This window comes from Panthera onca, chromosome B1, assembly GCF_046562875.1.
Source record: "Panthera onca isolate mPanOnc1 chromosome B1, mPanOnc1 haplotype 2, whole genome shotgun sequence".
NCBI classification, from domain to species: domain Eukaryota; kingdom Metazoa; phylum Chordata; class Mammalia; order Carnivora; family Felidae; genus Panthera; species Panthera onca.
This window is the reverse complement of record NC_138342.1, coordinates 172,048,819-172,071,802: the sequence shown is the minus strand read 5'-3', so window position 1 is coordinate 172,071,802 and position 22,984 is coordinate 172,048,819. Positions and strand designations below refer to the sequence as shown.

The following is a 22,984-nucleotide window of genomic DNA, read 5'->3' as shown; positions in this document are numbered from 1 at the left end:
AAGAGAAGTAATGCACGTATCAAATGTACAGTCTTATGACACAAAGAAATGGAAAGACATTCCATGCTCATGGACTGGAAGAACAAATATTGTTAAAATGTCAATATCACCCAAAGCAATCTACACAATTAATGCAATCCCTATCAAAATACCAATAGCACTTTTCACAGAACCAGAACAAGCTATCCTAAATTTATATGGAACCACAAAAGACCCCACATAGCCAAAGGAATCTTGGAAAGAAAATAAAAACAGAAACAAAACCTGGAGGTATCACAATTCCAGACTTCAAGTTACTTTCCGAAGCTGTAGTAACCAAAGCAGTATGGTACTGGCATAAAAACAGACATACAGATCAATGGAACAGGATAGAAAATCCAGAAATAAATCCACAATTATATGGTCGATTAATATTTTACAAACTAGGAAAGAATTTGCAATGGGGAAAAAAAAACAGTCCCTTCAACAAATGATGTTGGGAAAATCAGAGAGCAACATGCAAAAGAATGAGACTGGACCGCTTTCTTACACCATACACAAAAATAAGTTCAAAAGGGATTAGAGATCTAAATGTGAGACCTGAAACCATAAAAATCCTAGAAGAGAGCATAGGCAGTAATTTCTCGAACATCAACTGTGGCAACATTTTTCTCAGTATGTCTCCTGAGCCAAGGGAAATAAAGGCAAACATAAACTATTGGGATTACATCAAGATAAAAAGCTTCTCCACAGCAGAGGAAACAATAAAACTAAAAGACAACCTACTGAATGGGAGAAGATTATTTCCAAGTGACATATCCAATGAAGGGTCAGTATCCAAAATATATGAAGAACTTATACAACTCAACACTCAAAAAACAAATAATCCAAGTAAAAAATGGGCAGAAGACATGAGCAGACATTTCTCCTAAGAAGCCATCCAGAGGGCCAACAGATACATGAAAAGATGTTCAACACCATTCACCATCAGGGACATGCAAATCAAAACGACAATGAGATATCATCTTGCCCCTGTCAGAATGGCTAAAGTCAACACCACAAGAAACAACAAGTGTTGGCAAGGATGTAAGAAAAAAGAACCCTCTTGTATTACTGGTGAGAATGCAAATTGGTTCAACCGCTGTGGAAAACAGTATGAAAGTTCCTCAGAAAGTTAAAAATAGAACTACCCTACAATCCAGTAATCGCACCTATTGGGTATTTACCCCAAAATTAACAAACACACTAATTCAAGTGGATACCCGCACCCCTATGTTTATAGCAGCATTATTTACAACAATCAAATTATGTAAGCAACCCAAGTGTCCACTGACAGATGAATGGATAAAGATGTGATATATATATATATGTATACATACACGCACATAACACACACACACACACACACACACACACACACACACACACACAACGGAGTATTATTCAGCCATAAAAAAAGAATGAAATCTTGCCATTTGCAATGACACGGGTGCAGCAAGAGAGTATAACGCTAAGTGAAATACGTCAGAGAAAGACAAATACCATATGATTCCACTCATATGGGGAATTTAAGAACAAAACAAATGAGCAAAGGAAAAACAGAAAGAGAGGGAGAGAGACCAACCAAGAAACAGATTCTTAAGTATAGAGAACAAACTGATGGTTACCAGAAGGGAGAGGGGTGGAGGTGGGGGTGGGTGAAGTAGGTGCTGGGGATTAAGAATGCACTTGTTTCGATGAACACCGGGAGTTGTATAGAATTGCTGAATCACTACATTGTATGCCTGAAACTAATATGACACTGTATGTTAACCATACTGGAATTAAAACAAATAAATAAAACTTTGTATTAAAAAAATATATACAGGGGCGCCTGGGTGGCTCAGTCGGTCAAGCGTCCGACTTCAGCTCAGGTCACGATCTCGCGGTCCGTGAGTTCAAGCCCCGCGTCGGGCTCTGGGCCGATGGCTCGGAGCCTGGAGCCTGTTTCCGATTCTGTGTCTCCCTCTCTCTCTGCCCCTCCCCCGTTCATGCTCTGTCTCTCTCTGTCTCAAAAATAAATAAACGTTAAAAAAAAAAAATTAAAAAAAAAATACATACAGTCTTAGTAGCTTCAGTAGCCTACAAGATTGATATTGCAATGGTTGAGAGGTATTACTAACACGTTACACCAAAACTTATTTGGTGAAACCAGAGATATTGAAAGAAATTTTAAAAGGAGCAGTTTTCTCACTCTATGATTCAATGTTAAATTAATGCCATGTAATGGGCCATCTAGAAATATCTTATGGCTCTCTGAAATCATAGACATGGCTCCCTTCTTGCAAGTGCTGGCCTGGGCAATAATATTCCCTCATGGCCAACCCTGAGCCATTGTCCTCCACCAACATATCCCACCCAAGAGCTCAAGCTTGATTTCTGTGTTCTGGGTAACTGGAATGAAAGGTACTAGAATGACATGCCTGACATCTGGCAGATTCAATGCTGATATCAGCTGGCATAGAAAGGAGAAACCAAAGCTCTCAAATAAGCTGATCCCACTGATCGGGCTAGTCCCACAGGTAGTTCAGAAAACTGATGGGTGATGCAAACAGCTTTCTTTCTTTCTTTCTTTCTTTCTTTCTTTCTTTCTTTCTTTCAGAGGCAGGGGGAGGAGAGGGGACAGGGAGAGAAAGAGAGAGAGACAAAGAATCTTAGCAGGCTCCTCGTTCAGCATGGAGACCGATGTGAGGCTCAATCCCACGACCCTGGGATCATGACCTGAGCTGAAATCAACAGTTGGATGCTCAACTGACCGAGCCATCCAGGTGCCCCACAAACAGCTAATTTCAATTGCTACTTTTTAAGAAGCCCATTATCCAGAGATTAGGAAGCCCATTGTCCAGAGACCATCAATATAATGACTTGTTTAAATGCAAAATAGTTCTTTAAATGCTCCCAATTATTACATGAAACGTGTGTGTGCACGCGCATGCACGCGTGGTACAGTGTTTCCAGGGTTTCAAAAGATTACGAAAAAACTGAGATTTGTTATTTCAAATTAATTAATGTAGAAATTACATAAACATACTCTCTCCAAGTTGAGGGATGCGATATCAAAGTGAATAAGGGTTATTTTCTGTTAGTAAATTCTTCAGTAATAAAACATTGTTTTAATGGTCTTTAAGGTTTAAAAGAAAAAAATTATGTGTTCCAATGATACTGTAGTCGGAAACACTGCCCGAAACGGAAATAACATAAAGCCCGAGACATTGAGTAGATTGCAAATTAGTCCTCTGCCCCGCAAGCACTTTGACTCCGTTTTGTTCAAAGGTGCTCTATTCCCACAGAATACGCTGCCATGTCACTCTGGCTTATCCATGTTTTAAAGCTGAACTCAAACTGGTCACCCAGTTCCTGCCTGCTTTTCAAACAGACGCAAAGAGCCAGTGGAACCACTGTCAGGGCGTTCCCCGGTCTGAAGAACCATGTCCCAGTGGTGGACAGAATGGCTCCTTCCCAGAAACAGAGCCCGGGATGTCCCTGGCTGGATGATGCGCGGGTCATCCCAAACCCCCACTCGCAGACCATGCCACTCCCGTTCAAGGGTCGTCTGGTGATGCCTGGCAGAAATACGTCCAGCCTCAATTACAGGATGGCTTTCGTTGTACTCACCAGCGTGTTGTTGCTGACGGCAAATGTGGAGGTGGCCGGTGGGGGGACAAAAAGAAAGCGGGGTAGGAATGCTGATTCGGGGCATCCCATTCTGGTCCTCTGTGCCGCGCCACTACCTCACAGCAGATGGCCTGTGACAGATGAGGCCCCTCTCGTAAGTCACAACCCAGTGTCCTGTTCGTCTCTCTCCCCCTCACACGGCACAGCTTGCGGAAGGATAGCCACCAGCCAGCATCCACTGAACTGATGTCACCCACTTCCACGCAAGGGAAGAGGAGCGAGGGACCGGCCTTTGAGGCAGGCTGTCAGACCACAGCAAGCCTCCTCAGCCACGTGGCCCTGAGACCAACAGAACAGGTGAGTCCTTGGGGCAGGGGCAGGGGGCGGTGTCAGAACTGCAGAGAGGGCTTTCCTTAGCACCCCTACAGCAAGAGAGGTCAACAGTGACGGTCATACACACTGAGGCTGACGAGACAAACAGGAGGCTGAAATCAAGAAGTACTCGATCAGACGGAACCTAAGTTCAGGTGTGAAAAGGCCACTTCTCCTTTATCAGAGGTGCTCAGAAACGGTCTGCCCCACTTGCGCCCCCAGATTACTTAACCCTAAACCACTTCCCACTCGCAGGCCAGATACGCTGTCCTATCATCCTGCTATGGCCCGCCGTGCACCAAACTCGCTGGGAGCGTGAGCCGCGTCGCCAAGGTGAAAATCAAAAGCGGAACAAGCCGAGGGAAGGGGAGCCTTAGTTCTCTAAAAGCAGAGGGGCAGGTGGGGGAGCAAACAGAACCTGCTGGCAGGTTTGCTGTCAAAGCAGCAGGCCGCCCTCCTCTCTGCGCCTCCCGAAGGGGGCCACGGTAAGAAGCGGGACACTTCCAAGCTCCACTGCAGTCGCTTTCAAGAATGAACGTGTTGACGACGTCAGGATTAGAATGAGTGCAATCCTCGACATGCATTTCATTCGCGTTGCTACTTCTCCTTGGGGTGTGGGCAGGTATTCACAAAGAAAGTTTATTCCTCCCGGAAGGCTACTCGGCAGCCGGTTCTAATTAAGCCCTGATGTAGCAGGAGGAAAACCCAAAATAGAGTAAAAAGAGCTCTGCCTCCCAGGTCTCCAGGGCCTCCCGTCCTGAAAGCCTTCAGAAGAGAGGCTCGCCACAGGCACCATACAGAGCAAAAGCTCCAAGTGTGTTCCCAGCCAGAAAGGGGGAGAAACCTAGAGATTATCAGCTTTGTTTCGCGACAATCACGCGTTTTTTTCAGGCGGCTCCAGGCTTCTGTGTGAAACAGACAACGGCGTCTAGGTGAGCAGAGCTCTGTGAACACGAGAGTCACCCCAGGGAAGCGGCTGTAACACACACGGCCTGCCCATAGTGCCGTTTCATTTCAGGCCGGAAACACAGAGGCCTCCTCCACCTCTTGGGTCTGGGCCTGATCCACAGGAAACTTCTTTCCGAGCCCGGGGTTCAACTTTCCGTCTCTCATTCCAACCCACATAGCCCGCCACTCCACCAAGAGCAGGGTCAGGGGGCCCTTTTCAAACAAACTCGCCCACCCACAGCCACGGTGGGCAAGCTACAAAGGCTCCTGCTAAGAATTCACCGTGCCTTTTTCTTGGAATTGAGAAATTGGCCTCGGACCCGCAAGGGAATATTCTCTAAAAAGCAGATTAGTCCTCATGGAGTTTTGGCGGTCAAAATCCAGGGGTCGATTAAACAGAGCCAAAACCCAGTGCCTTACTCTGTTTCCTGAGCATTTATACACGATGCCTGAAGAGGTATAGGATTCTGTCAGCCCCATCGAGATAGCGCTGGAAATCACACTAGCCTTGGAGAGCCTTCCTTTTCCAAGGCCGTCCGCAGTCCCGCACAAAAGGGGTTTCAACCCTATCACTTACAAGCACCAACACAAGCAAAATGATTCAGACGCTCTCTAGCTACTTTGAATGAACTGGTCACGGTCACATGACACATCTGGATATTTCCTTTTAAAACAGACTTTCCAACTGAAATGGGATCCAGATGTTGTAAGCAGATGTATATTTAGTTCCCTTTCTAGGTGGTACCTACATAATGAAGACTCAACTTATTTTGACTCTTATGTGTACTTCTTACGTCCCCTACCAGAATGCAAGCTTCTCCAGCCCTCGGACACAGCATTCTTGCCCACTGCGCTGAGCACAGAGCTTGGACCACAGCTGGTCCTTCAAAGCTTGTCCAATAAATGAGGCAACACGACAATACAATGGAGGTTCCAATTAATTGGATTAAGTACGAATCAAAGTCAGGAACAAAATGTTTCCTGTACAAGGTGATACAGATGGATTTGGATTTGGAAAATCTTGATCCCCTTAGTAAGTACGATTGTTCATCAAGCTAACGGCTGGATTTTTGAATTTTTCATACGAGCTGGCAATTTCCATTTGAATGGATCTTGACACGGAAGCTTCGCAGGACACTTCTTCTGAGATGCTAACCTGCAGAAAGTGCTAACCACTCTTTAAGACCCAACTCCAATGATGGGTCACGTTTACTGAGCACTTACTATGTGCCAGATCCTGTTTGGAAAGCTCGCAGGCACTCCTTCGCTTTGTCTTTGCAACTCTCTGGTGTGGGTTCTGATACCATTGCCATCGCATGGGTGAGGAAACTGACTTGGCTGTTTGTCGGCCTCCATGACTTCCGTCCAATGGAAAGCATCCACCTCTTCTGAGACCCTAGTTGGCACATTTTTTGCCTCTCTTATGAGACATACAGCACTCTCCCATGCACATGCAATAATTCAAGCATCGTCCCATGCCCTCTGGTCCACTGCAAGCTCCCTGAAGATGGCAGGGGGGGTGCTATCTTATTCCAGTCGTACTGCAAGGCAGGCCCAGCACCTGCGTATCGGGGTCACCTGGGCAGTTTTTCTAACAAAACACAGCAGATGCCTGGGCCTCACAGCCTGGAGATTCTGGGTGTTGGTTGGTGCTCTGGAACCTTTAGCTTCAGAAAGCTGTCTAGGTGCTGTGTGGACACACCCCAGGTTTGAGGGCCACTGTCTTCTTCAACTGGCTCATTGCTTTGCACATTGTGTGTAATGGACAAAACTAATCAAATGAATGGATGGTTTAATGAATAGCCATCAGGGGTGCCTGGGTGGCTCAGTCGGTTAAGCGGCCGACTTCGGCTCAGGTCATGATCTCGCGGTCCGTGAGTTCGAGCCCCGCGTCGGGCTCTGTGCTGACCGCTCAGAGCCTGGAGCCTGTTTCAGATTCTGTGTCTCCCTCTCGCTGACCCTCCCCTGTTCATGCTCTGTCTCTCTCTGTCTCAAAAATAAATTAAAAAAAAACGTTAAAAAAAAATTTAAAAAAAAAATGAATAACCATCATTCCAAGATGACGTTCCAGATACAATCATTTTTCAAGCGGACACAGAACTACCCCCCACCCAAACTCTGCCAACCCCTCGACCTACCTCTTACCATTCCCTCTCTGCCCCCTCCCCTCACTCAGCTCCAGCCACACTGGCCCCCCTACTGCTCCTCCACTGTGCCAGGCTCTCTGCCTAGAACATTTCTACCCTAGATGTGCATGCCTCGATCCTTCTTTTATTCGGATCTCTCCCCAAATGCCAGCTCCTCGGAGAAGTGATCTCTGATGGCCCTAACACAACTATGGAACCCACCCAATCACTCACGATAAGGTTACAGTCCTTTAGGGGCTCCTGGGTGGCTCAGTCGGTTAAGTGTATGACTTCAGCTCAGGTCAATTTGAGGAAAACAGACAAGCCTCTCCTGATGTTGAAACCTTCTGTCTGAAGGGTTTCAAAGGAGTCTTGCTTCTCGTTGTGACAGAAAGAAGGGCTTAGCCGGCTTTCTGAGTTCTTGCCAGGATCCCATGTCTTAGAAAACTGAAATTCTATAGACAGAAAAAGGCTCCAACATCATCCAATGCAGGGGTTCTCCTTAATCTGGGGTCCATGAGTCCCTGAAGATTTATAAACTTCCTAAAACTGTACGTGAAATGCTGTCTGTGTTGCGTAGGCACAATTTTCTGCAGAAAGAATCCACAGCTCTTGTTAGGGTCTCAAAGGAGTTTTATTTCGCCAATGGAAAATTACAATTCTCTGGGCAAAATCCTTGATGATGGGTGAGGAAACCGAGGCACCCACAGATGCAACTTAGGAACGGCCAAGCAGCTGGTTAGTGACGCGGCTGGAAGCAAAGTACACATTTGTTGATCCCCAGGCAGTCTCTTTACCTGCTGTCCCCCACGTCCCTTGGAAAGAGAGGATCCTTCCCTGGCGACAATGCCGGATTGCCACCCTGGACCCCGGACGCCGTAGCGTATGACCAAGCCTTGGGCAAAAATAGCGCAGCATGCCTTCCCCCTCCCTCACAATGTCATTATTCACAAATTTGTGTGTAAAGAGAACATCAGAGTGGGGAAAGACTCAAATTTGCCCTAAACCTCTTTCAAACAGCATTTCATGCCCAGGCAGCACAGGGCATCTTCACATACCCTCGCTCACCAGATGCCCTCGGCAAATAAAGGACTCCTTCTTTCCCCCCACCTACAGCAAAATGACTGCAACTTTCTCACGATTTCCTCTAACGGTTAAGTGCCAACAAAATATCACCCGACCACACGTCCTACTGGCTATTCTTTCTACGTCGTGGATTCCAAACCAGCCCTGCTGGAAGGAAAAAAAAAACCATAATATTCACAACCCATCGGGAGGCATGCAGAGGGGGATACTGGAACTCCTATCAGAAGCACACGGTCTGGCCTCTACTCTGTGTTTCTGCATTTCCAGAAAGCTCTCTGAGGGGCCAAATAAACTCAGTCAGGCTGTCACAGTGGAAGGAAGAGAGACCCACTCAAGTTACTTTGGGGAAAAGGGATGTTTTGGATCTGGAATTTGAAAGCCACTGAGGAGGAGAGCTCCAGGGCCTAGATGCACCCCCCCTTCCCCCCCCCCCCCCCCCCGCCCACCAGAGGCCATGGGGTTTCTCGCCACAGCTGCTCCCTTCTCCCTATCACTTGGCCTCCTCGGTTTCCATATGGTTTTCCTTTTTTCAGTTTTTCTTTCAAGTCAAGCTGACACACAACGTTAACATTAGTTTCAGGTGTACAACAGAGTGACTGGACAAATTTATACATCACGCTGTGCTTCTCACAAGTGTAACTGCCATCTGTCCCATTACATCGCTATTATAATATCATTGACTACATTCCCTATGCTGTGCCTTTTATTCCCCGTGACTTATTCGTTCCATAACTAGAAGCCTGTATCTCTGACCCCCCCCTCACCCATTTTGTCGACTCCCCTCCACACCCCCTCCCCTCTGGCAACTACCACTTTGTTCTCTGTATCCATGGGTCTGATTCTGCTGTTTGTTTACTCATTTGTGTTTTTTTGGATTTCACATGAGGGAAGTCTTACGGCGTTTTCTTTCTCAGTCTGATTTACTTCACTTAGCAGTGCGCTAGGTGAAGGTCCATCCTCCATATGCTTTTTTCACGCATAACTTTGGCCACCGTGTGACTTCGGTTCACCAAGGACCCAGCTCTCTCAAATGGCATCCTTTTAGCTCGTGCCTCTGGGGCAAAATGTATCTTGGGATCCTTTCATTCAAGCTCCCAAGACGGGGAATCTGATTTGCTCTACGTATTTCTTTGTGCCAAGCGATGTCATCGTCCAGACTATGGAACAGCCTCCCTGGGGTGGTATGCCCACCCATACACCCATCGGCAATGGCCAAAAGAGTCACATATGGTGTAGAGCGTGGCTGGTTACCTGGGCCTTCTCGAAGTCTTCTACAGTGGCCACAGCCAGACAGGTCCAGGGACTAAATCAGGCTGTTCAGCAGTATGTGGTAGCAGGTTTCTACCAGCGTGTGAGAGCCAACTGTTAAGCGTTCAGGAGTTTTTGTGAGCTATTTGTTAATCCACTAGTAGTTTGAAATTGGCCGCAGTGGGAGTATTTATACCACGGACATTGGCAAATGCTACAAATTAGGACTTTTTTGTGTGTGTGTGTGGCACACGAGTTTGCCAGCACACCACTGTAGCGTGCGTGAATGGTCAAAGAGGGAGGAAAAAAAAAATCAGGGTAAAGAGGGCTCCCCGACAATCTGACATCTGACAATCTAGGTCATTTCTCTCTTGCCTTCATCCAGCCTTTGCTGCAGCCAGGATGGACAGCTTCCTCCTTCTTCACTTGCCCTAAGTACCTGCGCTTCAGCCAGGGCTTATGCTGAGCCAAATCCCCTGCCTTCCCAAACCTCAATGCCCATCTCCATAAAGGGCAACTTCTTCCCTGAAGACTACCTAATTCCCTCCATTAAAATAACCTCGCTTCTCTAAACTCCTGGGACCCAAAGGAGACATCTCTGCGCCCCCTTTTCATGTTGAGCCTTCCACTTCAGTTATTCCGGGCGCCATAACTTAGGGTCCTCTAATCCATTACAAACTTCCCATGAACAAGATCTATGTCCATTTCTCCTCTGGATCCTTCCAAGTGCTGAATATACGCTCCTCAAGTTAGGTACCTGGAAGTACATGGTGAATGAATGCAGAACAATTATTTCCACAAGCTGGCCAATAACACGTCTCTCCTTTGCCTTCAGGCTCCTACCGTTCCAGACCTGCTAACTCATGAGTTCCTCGACAGAGATGAGCCTTGGCAACAGAATAGGATTCAGGTTTAGAAGGCATCTAAAGCCTCATATCTGGTCTGTGTGTGTGTGAATCACGTTCACTAGATCCAAAGGCCTGTAAAGGAAGGGAAAAGTCAAGGATATAAAACATAGAGTGTAAACTCTGACCTTTTGCAACAGCAGAGTCATAACTTCAAACCACCTATTAAACTCGATCAACTCCTTATTAAAACCGATCTCCCTTTAAGACTTTGACGAAGATGACTCGGAGTGTTAGGGGAAAACCTCAGAATTAGGAACCAGATGAACAAGATCACAAGGTCACTGTCAAGAGAAAATTAGTTCTTCGTGTTATGAATCACTTAACCAGCCTGAAGAGTATATAAAAGCCACCAAGTAGTTAAAAGGATTACAACTGGCATGTGAAGAAAAGAGTCCGGAAGAAATGGGCTTCTTTGCCCCAAAGCTTTTCCTAGGCAATACCTCCTGAGAAAGGCTTCAGGCAGAAAGTTCAAAGGCGTATCAACTTTAGATCTTGAAATTCTTCGTCAATGTATGCGGACTGACCGGCATTGCTCAATTAATTTGCAGAAATTTTCAAAAATTGAAAATTCTTCACACTCTGAGAATCTGGAAGGTAGAAAATAGTATCTCTAATTTACAGATGGAAAATGGAGTGAAAGAGCCAAGCCACTTGATTGTGTCTGTAACAGAGATTGAAATACAAGCCTGGCTTCCTAATCCTGGTGTCAATACTTCTCTGTGGGTTTCATTCCACCCATCACCCCCTCCAAACCGTAAGTGCCCCAGAATATAAGAAACAAGTGACCTTTATGAGACAGATAATTCCCGAAGCTTATTCCAAACGCACGGTGTTAAAAACTAGTTAAAAAACAAAACGAAACCTAAGCACTAAGGCAGACAAAAGAACATGGTAGAGTGACTATTTCAGCGAGAAAACAAGCCTCTAATCTTCCTAAAGTATAAAACCCTGTTACCCAGGGCTACTGATAAATGCAAGAAGATAAAGACGTATTACGGGGAACACATGTTTCATTGTAGATATCACTTATGTTTCCTTCACCTGTCATTTCTTGATAGGAGCAGTTTTAGGAAGATAGGACCACAGAAGGGCTGTACTCTCCCTAAGGTTTTATAACCATTAGCTAAAGCCTCCTCAGCATGAAATTCAGCCCCCCTGGAATCTAAAAGGGATCAAACCAAAAAGTAAAGAAGGGGAAAAACAAAACAAATGAAAGCAAAACTCCACACGTCCACGTGTCCACCCCAACACCCCCGATCGGGTCCTTAAAAACGGAGTCCTTTGGGCGACAAATAAGGGGCTGTTTTCCCCGGTCCCAAATCTGCCCTAAGGTTACTGCATTAAATCAGAATCAAAAGTGCCACCAAAGCAAAGTTGATGGGATTATGGTTTGCTTCACAGAGTGAGCCATTCGCGTCTGAAAAAAGTTCTGCTGTCGAATCTGAACTGAGCAGGCAGGCTCATATCTAATACAGGGAAAAAAAAAATATATAAGAGGCAGATTCAAAATTTCCAAAGCTGTTGGCTTAGATCAGAGCTCAAACATGAAGAGAATTCTTCTACAGAGTCAAACCATTTCTGAATCTGTGAGCTTACAAAAAGACCTCCCTGAAGCTGTCGAGCCATTTGACAAAGAGCCGGAGTTGGAATCCTGACACTGCCAAAGGTGAGCTGGGCGCCAGCTCTTCCACAACGTTCCACAGTATTCTATATGCGGCCAATAATTTGACTCAGGTGGGCATCGGTCTTCTTTAAGAAAGGCTTACAGGCCCGCAAGGCAATCGTTCAGGAGTCTGTCCTCAATGGATTCCTATTTCCAGATTCTGGGATGGTCTGTGTGATAGGACCTGAAATGGCTGGCCAAGGGCTACTGGTCACAAATGTCTCCGAGTCCATGATGAGATGAGGCTGGAGATAATGTATTTTGTGACATTCGATCAAGCCAAAGGGAAGGAAAGAGGCCTTTCTGAAGCCCTCCCTACTCTTCCTATGTATTTCCCATACGTTCCTTGTCTTCTTATAATCCTCACGAACACTCCATAAACCACTGCTGGTACACAGCAGGTACTCTGAGAATGTGTACTTCCTCAGAGCAGTAAGTTAGTCACAGTGGGTAGGGATTCAAATCCCAGTTGGCCTGACTCAAAACATCCATGTTAGTCAGTTCTGTGTGAATTTGTCACTTATTTATACCTCTTAAAATCCCAGACGGATCTCAGCCAGTGAGTCAGTGTTACCCCAAAGCGCAGGAACAGAGAACAGAAGTCCCATCACCCAGACACGCCCAGGGAATTCAAATTATTTTCCTTGACAATTTTTGCAAGACCTGGCCATTTCCAGCCATGAGAGCTTTGACACTGGAAATATACTGGAGACTAGTCTGGACCTTCGAGGATGGGTTCAGAGCTAACCAACGTTAACTACTTAACAATCAACCCTGCTCTGCAAACAATAAACCCTGCCCTGCTACTCTCAGGCAGGCTCCCACCTAGCAAAATTTCAGATAATGATTGCATTCTGCCTACAATACCAGGAAGTGTGCTAAGCATATTCCTACCTTCTCACTTGGCTTAGGGCCTCGTATGACTTCATAAAGGCAAAGAGATATAAATTGGTAGAAGCGAACTTCCAAATTCCAAGGTACAAGAAGCTACCCTCCCAAACTTCACTCCGCAGCAAACGGCTCTTGTGTCTACCCTGACAATTGTGATTGTAAGCATGGCTTGGCCACAGGGCATGAACTATAGTCTGCACGACTAAACGTAGCAACCACGGTTCTGATGTCAGGTTACCATGTGTCGCTGAGCAAATCAACGTCTGCGCCACGATCTTCGCTCACTCAGACCATGATTTATTTCAAGTGTATTTATTTATTCTGATAGTGAGAGACAATCCCGAGCATGCTCCGTTCAGCGCAGAGCCTGACACGGGGCTCAATCTCTCAAACCATGAGATCGTGACCTGAGTGAAATCAAGAGGTGGATGTTTAACCGACCGATTGACCCAGAAGCCCCAGAACATGATTGACTTTTTTAAAAGGCATACCACATTAGTAAAGCTGTTGAACTACAGAAATAATTGTATATAAACGTTCTGTTTTGTTAGTGAATGTTTTATTTTATGTAATGCGAGACCAAGTTTTGTGTATGCCACGGGACTGTTGATTGCCTTATCAAAAAAGACGGTGACATCACACCTTACTGTCTTTGAACAGACAGAGGAGTCAAAGCTGGAGACTAATGGTTTATCACCATAAAACAGTCATTGAGATCCTTAGGACAATCGACAGATTGAAATGAATGAGAGGTGATTCTACGAATTTTTAATTTTAGGATTATAAAGAGAGGAGGCTAGCGTAAACACAAAAATGCCACCTTGCCCTAAACAGAAACACAGTTTTAGGATTGGTTTTTGACTGTAAACAAGGAGACGGAGTGTGTTATAAGTAATTCACTGAATGGTAGAAAGCAAAGTATACTAAATTACAGATGGCCATCAGGAATATAGTAACAGCGGGGTGCCCGGGTGTCACGGTCGGCTCAGTGTCTGACCCCGGCTCAGGTCATTGTATCATGGTTCACGGGTTCGAGCCCCACACCGGGCTCTGTGCTGTCAGCACAGAGCCCACTTTGGATCCTCTGTCCCCCCCCCCCACCCCACCCCCCGCTCTCTCTGCCCCTCCCCTGTATGCTCTCTCTCTCAACACTAAACACTTATATATAGTGACATATAAAGTTAGATCTTTGCTAGAATATGCAAGAGTCGGCATAGTTTGAGAGACAGGGCCAAAGACCTCATTGCCAAAACCAGCCCAGACATCCTGTGTGATTTGGGGCAAACCACCAAAATAGCCTGCTTCTTTTGCTAGATCTCTAAAACAGAGGTGACAACAGTTGCTGTCTTTAGGTCACAAATGACATGAATAATCATAGGATCGTTAAGTCCAATGTATATATTATTTCAAACTAATAATCATTCCACATTGCACAAACTTTGCAAGGTGCAAAAATATTTAATAAAAGCCCACTACTTCTGACACCCAGACCACCATCTCCTTCCAAGAAACAACTGATGGACAATCTCCTACACACACTTTCAGAAGTGGTCTAGCATTTACAAGTACACACACGTTTGTCTACTGCATTCAGTGCCTTAAACAGTGCCTGACACATAGCGGGTCCTGCGTAAATATTTGCTTCATGAAATCAATACTATGTATACTTTTTGTTTCATGCCCTCTGACTCAAATCTATCTTGGAAACAGCCCGTATCAATCTCTTCTTTCTAAAATGTTTATTTCAGTTTAGTACACGGGACATGCACGTGCCATACAAGTGTATTGCACTAAACTCGCGTCAACTGAGACCCACCAAGATCAAGAAACAGACATTATCAAAAACCTACACGCCCTGCTCATTCTCCTTTCCAGCGCACCTGTCACCCTGTGACACCTAGAGGGACCACGACCCTGACTTCTAGAAACAAATTAGTTTTGCCTGAAGTGGTATTTATAGAAATTCAGTAACACAATATATGTACTCTTTTGCGTTTGCCTTCTTTCACGCAGCCTTTTGTGAGGTTTAGCCGTATCTTTGTGAGTGCATGTAAATCGTTCATTCTCAATTGCCCTTTAGTACTGATTTCATCGGGTGGGGACACAATTTGTACACACTCAACTGCTGATGGGCATGCGTGGGTTTTCCAATTTGGGGCTATTTTAAATAGTGTGCTACGAGGACTCTACACAAGTCTTTTTGAAGAAACTTATCATCCCCCCAACAGTGAAACTGCACAGAGGAGGTCTACACCTAACTTTAATAGAAACTCCTGAACTGCTTTCCAAAATGGCTGTCCCGACATACACTCCCACCCACTCCCACCCGTACATGGACCTCCTGTTGCCCCACCCACGCCCTCACCAAGAGCTGGAACGACTCCATGGTTTGGTTGGATTTGGTTTTCTTTTGCTCACTGGGTGGGGCTGCAGTGGTCTGCCATTGTGTTTACATCTCCGCTGATGACAAATGGAAATCAGACCCCCTTCCAAATGTTTACTGGACATGTGGATATCATGTTTTATGAAGTGTCTATTCACATCTTTCGCCCATTTTTCTATTGGGTTATTCTTCTACCGATTTCTAGTTCTTTACGTGTTTGCAATATGATCTCTTGGTCAGAGCTGTGTGCTGGGAATGTCTTCTTCCACTCCGTGCAGTGTCTTTTTAATCTCTTAAGGGTGTCTTTCTGTGAGCAGAAGTTTTCTGAATTTTAAGAGACTTGGTATAATTTTTTTTAAGTTACTGTGTTTTGTGTCCCTTTGAGAATCTCTGCCTGCTCCAAGGTCAAGATGTTCTCTTATCCTTCCTTCTGAAAGTCTTTACCTTTCAAACATTTGGAATCATTTTTATATGGCATGAAGTAGGGGTCCAGTGATCACTTTTTTTTGGCATAAAATAGGGGGCCGGTGCATTTTTTTTCTCAGTAGAGTCTGCCAACTGACCCAGCACCATTTCTTAAAGAGATTGTCCTTTAACCACCAAATGCTAGCATTATCTTTGCCATTGAGCCTGACTCTTTTTAATGGTATAGTATTCCACTGTATGCGTGTGCTATAAATTACTAAACCCATCCCCAACTGATTCACACTTGTTTTCATGTTTCTGTTATGAACAATGCCCTAATGAATAATCTTGTCCATGTATCACTCCCCACGTGTATCAGTATATCGGTAAGACAAACTCACAGAAAAGGAATTGTAACTCAAAGGGCATACGCAGTTTTTATTTTAACCAATATGTTTGTTTGTCTGCTTGCTTGTTTGTTTGATTTTTGAGAGAGAAACAGAGGGCAAGTGGGGAAGGGGCAGAGAGAGAGGGAGACACGGATTCCTTTTTTAAAGACAATAAATGAGTAACTGTGCTCCTGGTATCCACTGATTGAGAAAACATATACGGCCATGTAAGTTCACAGCCACTGTGCCTCAGAATCCTGGGAGATGGAATAACTAAACCAAATCATGCTATCATGATGTGAGGGGCAGGCCTTCTCTGTTTATTTGCTCCTGTTCAGAAAGAAGCTCAAAGCCTGGCTGGAGTGCCCCAGACACCAGGTAGACAGACTCCACCGCTGTTCCAGAAGGAGTGTGCTCCAACAGGCAGTCAATAGCAGCTCTCTGCCTGAGAAGAGGCATGCTTCCCCTCCCCAGTACCAAGCTGTCCTTTCCCATCACAACAGTGTAAGAGGACTTGAATCCACCAGGACAGCAAGGAGCCTCACTCACATTTCTCCTAGGTCACGTCTTGTTGTTCAAAATACAAGTCTAAAAAATGCCAATGTTCTCTCACTTCCAGGTCAATATTATAATCCTTTATGATCAATACATGACTCTTCCTTCACCCATCAACACTTGGGAAACCCCAGTAGCATTCATTCTCAAACATGCCTGCCATGTTGTGAGAATGGCACACAACTTTTTAGTTTTGCAATTGACATTACGTCAAAACCATGGTGCTGAGGACCGAAGACCACCGGGCCCATCGCTGGCCTAAAACGTGACCACCATGGAACCCACAGCGTGACTTCTACTTTGCAGGCCCAAACCTCCAAAACACACTTCCTTCCCAGAACTTGTAAAAAGGGGAAGGTGAACAGCAAAGAAAACCATCAACAAAATGAGAAGGCAACCTACCCAAATGGGAGAAAATAATTGTGAATCACCTATCTGTTAATAGGTTATGCAACATATTAAGAACTCATAAACTCAGCAGCCAAAAAAAAAAAAAAAAAAGAAGAAAAGAAAATTAAAAAATTGAAAGAAGAGCTGAATTCTTTTCAAAGAAGATTCCAAGAGACACGGGAAAAGATGCTCAACATCACTAATCATCAGGGAAATGCCAATCAGAACCACGATGAGATATCATCTCACATCTTTTAGAATGTTATTATCAAAAAGACAAGGAGTAAATATTGGTGAGGAGGTGGGGAAAGGAGAAGTCTTGCGTACTGCTGGTGGGAATGTGCATTAGCACAGCTAGCATGGAAAACAGAATGGAGGTTCCTCAAAAATTAAAAATAGAAGTACCATATAATCCAGCTTCTGGGTACTCATTCAAAGGAACACTAGCCTGAAAAGATTATCTGTACCTCCATATTTCATGCAGTATTTACAATAGCCAAGATCTGGAAACAACCTAAGTGTCCACTGATAGATGAATAGATAAAGAAAATCTGACACACACACAGGAATATCATCCAGCTATTAAAAACAAAAAAGAAAGAAGAAGAAGGAAATTCTACCATTTGCGGCAACACAGGTGGACTTTGAGGGCATTCTGCTAAGTGAAGTAAGTCCGACAGAGAAAGAGAAATACTGTATGATCTCACCTGGATGTGGAACCTAAAACAAAACAAAACAAAACAAAAGGAACTCATACATACAGAGAAGAACCTGGTAGCTGCCAGAGGTGGGGGATGGGTGGTGATTGAAAGGCACAAACTTCTGATTCTAAAATAAGACTTGGGCATATCATGTACAGCATAATGACTACAGTTAAGAATACTGTATTGTCTGGGAGCCTGGGTGGCTCAGTCGGCGAAGCATCCGACACTTGATTTTGGCTCAGGTCATGATCTCACGTTTCGTGGGATGGAGGCCCACATCAGGTTCTGCACGGACAGCACACAGTCTGCTTGAGATGCTCTCTCCCCTCCCGCCTGCCCCTCTACAGCTCGTACTCTCTCTCAACATTTTTTTTTTTTTTTTTTTTTTTTGAGAGAGAGAGAGAGAGAGACAGAGCATGAGCAGGGGAGAAGCAGAGAGAGAGGGAGATGCAGAATCCAAAGCAGGCTCCAGGCTCCAGGCTCCAAGCTTCCAGCACAGAGCTTGATGCGGGGCTCAAACTCACAAACTGCGAGATCATGACCTGGGCCAAAGTCAGACGCTTAACGACTGAGCCACCCAGACACCCCCAAAATAAACATTTTCCTAAAATAACACAAAAATTTTTTTAAAAATGCTGAAAGTTGAGAGTAGATATTAAAAGCCCTCATCACAAGGAAAAACTTGTAACGCTGCGTTACAGTTGGATGGATGTTAACGAGACTTACTGTGGTGATCCTTTCACGATATATACACTTTACGTGGTACACGCGAAACTACCGTCATGTTATGTATCAATTATATCTCAGTAAAAAGGGGGAGAAGATGATTTCATAGGTAGATCTTATTTACACCAAAACCTCCACCTAGAAAAACCACAGGGAAGACAGGCATTTTCCCTTTCGGACTGAGCAGGATACAACGACTTGTCAGATCCCTAAGCAGACATACAAAGACATGTGCGCTATCCAGTTATAAAGAGAAAGGAAGCAGCCGGAAGACAGCAGGCTGAAACACACATTGGCTAGTAGCGGTGTGATTCCGGTTACTCACTTTATACCTCCGGGGCATATTTTTCCAATGAAATGAGGGTGTTAGCCAAGAGGTGATGGATGCATAGAGAATCCAACCCTTAATATTTTATGATTCTACACACAAAAGGGCAAAGCTGCCAGATTTTTATAACTGTGTTATGACTTATAACCGATCTCCAGCAGGAAAGTCTGAGGAGCGAGAACCCTATTGCTTCAGGCTCACACAAACTATAGCACATCCTGCCCCAGGTACGTAGGTTAACAAACCAGTCAGCGGGATGCACTCTTACTCACCTTGGCTGAGTCAGCAAGACTCAGAGGGAGTCTTTTCAAGAGGGAATTTATCTCTGCTATGATTTCTTTTCCTCAAGTTATTGTAAAACATAGAACAGTTACCTGGGATTCTTAGGGCACCTGGGGGGTCCAAATATGGCATCTGACATGAACAGTCCCAGAGTTTAATGGGGTGTGGAAAAGCAAGAGCAAATGGCACAATCTGGAAAGGTGGATCCATGAATATCAAGCCATTGGAACAATAGCAGCTTTACGATGGCATAGAGCTTTGTGGAGGACAAAGACCACTCTTGTCTCTTGCTTGGGAGCTGGTTGCCAGCAATTCAGACAATCGGTGGAGTCCCGGCTGCCAGCCCAGTCTCCCAGAGGACGTGGCCTGGCCACCACTTGCAAAAAATAAAATTAACACAGCCATCCTCTGCTTTCCCTTGCTCACCCAAATCTCTATTTCAAACTCATTTCTTAGCTTGATCTCAAAAGCACTTTTTTAAACTTAAAAAGAAAAGACCGTTACTCCTAAAGTATGCTGGGGGTGACTTATAAACCAATGTCAAAGGGCTCCCAAAGGATTTGTTACACCCTTTAACACCCACAGACAGGAGACATTTCATGAGTGGTTTTACCTATTTGATGAGGGCGAAAACTACTTTGCCCTCCTTTCAAACACTTAGTGAAGAACAAACTATGTGACCTCGGTCAATTTCCTGAAGTACAAACTACCCAACCTTCGTCAATTTCCTGGGCCACAGATACAGGTCAAATTCTATTACAATTCCATGATTTCTTCTCAATTTAAATGAGTGGTAATAGAAGTGATCTGTGTTCCTTTTTTTTTTTTTTTTTTTTTACTCTTTTGACAGTACTAAAATATTTGGTATGTGTAGAGTTGTAATTGTTGTTACACTGAATATTGCTGGGAATGAACTAGAAGTTAGAAAATTTTCCCTTCATGGAAAACTTCATTGCAATGAGATCTGAGTCCTTTCCCCCCAAACTTCACCGGGCTGTCTCTTAATTTTTAGATGAGGAGAGACCACGAGCTCATTTAAGTTGAAAGGTATGACTACCACAAAAAGCATTCTGTAAATCTGGACAAACTAAATCCTGAGTAACTACTCCCTTTGCTGCAAAGCCCTGAGCCCATACTCTAAATTGCTTCTTCCTCACCACAGTACTAGGGATCTCGTATCTTTTTCTTTTAATTACCCTGTGTACAATATATACTGTCCTTATTGTAACGGACCTCAACTCCTTTTTAGTAATAGAAGGAACAAATGAGTTTAAAAGCGTTCTTTCACTAGATTCCATGTCGTTTTCCCCCTCGACTCACGTGCTCATGAAAGCGCTAATCCAATGACTCAGAACCTCCTAAACCCTATTCACCACAGCGGTCAAGCTTTTTCTTTCCACTTAGCCAATTCTACAATGCACCTTCCTCCTGGAAGCCTCCACAAATAATGAAGAAGAAGAAGAAGGAGGAGGAGGAGGAGGAGGAGGAGGAGGAGGAGGAGGAGGAGGAGGAATGGGGGGGAGGACTATTTCCATTTTCCCTTCCTATCTAACAAGGCATCATTTAGGATTTCAATTCCTCTCCCACACCACAATGTTCACACAACCCTCTGCTTAAGCAATTTATTAAATCTATTTTATCTATTATTTAAATGTTCCTTTTCCCACCATTTTTTATTACATCTCACTGGAAGGATGCATATGGCACTATATTCTGTAGCCTGAAGAAAACTCCCTCTTACAGCAGACAAGACCAATTTAGGTAGATGATGGATTCAGCATTCATATATCACTTCATTTATTTATTGAGTGTTGGCCATGTGCCAGCACTGGAGTTCACTGATGAAAAAGACAAAGTTCCTGTCCGCATAACCTCACATTCTAGTATGAGAGACAGGCAGTAAACACATTCAAATAAATAGGACAGGGGCGACTGGGTGGCTCAGTTAGATGAGCGCCCGACTCTGGGTTTCAGCTCAGGTCATGATCTCATGGTTTGTGGGATCGAGCCCTGTGTCGGGCTCTGTTTGGGACTCCGTGTCTGTCTCTCTCTCTCTCTGCCCCTCCCCTGCTCGTGCATGCTCTCTCTCTCAAAATACGTAAAACATTTTTAAAATACAAATAAATACGACAATTATATGAAGTAAAGAGAAATGTCAACAGACATTGAGAGGTGTGGACAGGCAAGGCGTGGGCAAAGACAGTATGTAGTACCTTAAACTAAGGTTCTCAGAAGCATCTAAGGAGGGATTATTCTAACTGATTCCATTTTTAATTCTCTATTTTATCTAACTACAGTTGATGCTTGTTATTTGCAGATTCTGTATTTCTGCATCCTCCTACTTACTAAAATGTATATGTAGCACCAAATGAATACTCCTGGCACATCCACGGTCACTCTCAGATGTGTGCAGAGGGGTAAAATGTAACCCACAAGTTCCCATTTGAGGTCGAACGAGGTGACCGCTGGCCTTTTTGTTTCAGTCCTCGTACGGTAAACAAGTTTCTTTTTTGCAGTTTTTAAATGTGCAGTTTTAAATTTACTGCCATTTTTTTTTTTCACTTTGTGCTTTTTGTTAATGATTTCACTATTATAAAACGGATCCCAAGCACTGTGCTGAAGTGCTGTGTAGTGTTCGTAAGTGCAAAAAGGCTGTGATTTGTCTACTGGAGAAAATACATGGTTAGATAAGCTTCACTGAGGCTTGTTGATAGAGTGCTGGTCGCCATGAGTTCAATCTTAGTAATCAACCATGTAGAGTAAATAAGGTCTTTAAATCTTTTTTCTTAATTTTTAAAAAACTTTTTTTTTTTAACGTTTTTATTTATTTTTGAGACAGAGAGAGACAGAGCATGAACGGGGGAGGGTCAGAGAGAGGGAGACACAGAATCCAGAGCAGGCTCCAGGCTCTGAGCTGTCAGCACAGAGCCCGATGCGGGGCTCGAACTCACAGACTGCGAGATCATGACCTGAGCCGAAGTCGGCGGCTTAACCGACTGAGCCACCCAGGCGCCCCAAAAAACTTTTTAAATTTACATCCAAGTTAGTTAGGTATGTGCAATAATGATTTCAGGAGTAGAATCCAGTGATTCGTCCCCTACGTATAACACCCAGGACTCATCCCAACAAGTGTCCTCCTTAATGCCCCTTGACCATTTAGCCCATCCCCCCACCCACAACCCCTCCAGCACCCTTCAGTTTGTTCTCTGTATTTAAGAGTCTCATGTGTTGTCCCCCTCCCTGGTTTTATATTATTTTTGCTTCCCTTATGTTCATCTGTTTTGTATATTAAATTTCTCATATGGGTGAAATCATAGGCTATTTGTCTTTCTCGGACTAATTTCACTTAGCATAATACACTCTAGTTCCATGACGTTGTTACAAATGGCAATATTTCATTCTTTTGGATTGGCAAGTAATATTCCATTGTGTGTGTATACACACGCACACACGCACGCACACACACACACACACACACCACATCTTTATCCATTCATCCATCGATGGACATTTGGGCTCTTTCCCTACTTTGGCTATTGTTGATAGTGCTGCTATAAACATGGGGGTGCAGGTGTCCCTTTGAAACAGCACACCTGTATCCCTTGGATAAATACCTAGTAGTGCAACTGCTGGGTCATATGGTAGTTCTATTTCTAATTTTTTGAGGAACCTCAATGTTGTTTTCCAGAGTGACTGCACCAGCTTGCATTCCCATAAGGTCTTTAAATCTTAAACAGAAACACACATAAAATAAGGTATGTACTGACCAGATGATGAAAATGTGACCAGAGGCTCACAGGAACCTGACCTTGAATTTTCCCTAAGAGCAATGGTTCAGTATTCGCCGAGTCAGTGTTCCCGGCCGCTTTATAAAACATCAACTACTACAAATAATAAGAATCTACATCACGTCGTGGAGAAAATTTCAGCTGGGCATCAGCCTCCTC

The 22,984-nt window shown here is 44.4% G+C and overlaps 1 protein-coding gene across 4 annotated transcripts in view; it reads right to left on the bottom strand.

Annotated features, from left to right (window-relative positions):
• DOCK5 (dedicator of cytokinesis 5) overlaps positions 1 to 22,984 on the bottom strand; it is a 218,451-nt gene that overhangs the window by 188,862 nt on the left and 6,605 nt on the right. For 3 of the 4 annotated variants that reach the window (XM_078445432.2, XM_078445434.2, XM_081795627.1), the window contains exon 1: positions 3,634 to 5,082. The exons of the other annotated variant lie outside the window; for it this stretch is intronic. In XM_078445432.2, coding sequence (XP_078301558.1) covers positions 3,634 to 3,718 — 85 coding nt within the window. In that variant the 5' untranslated portion in view covers positions 3,719 to 5,082. Of the gene's footprint in view, positions 1 to 3,633; positions 5,083 to 22,984 lie in introns of those variants that run through there. 4 annotated transcript variants of the gene reach the window in all.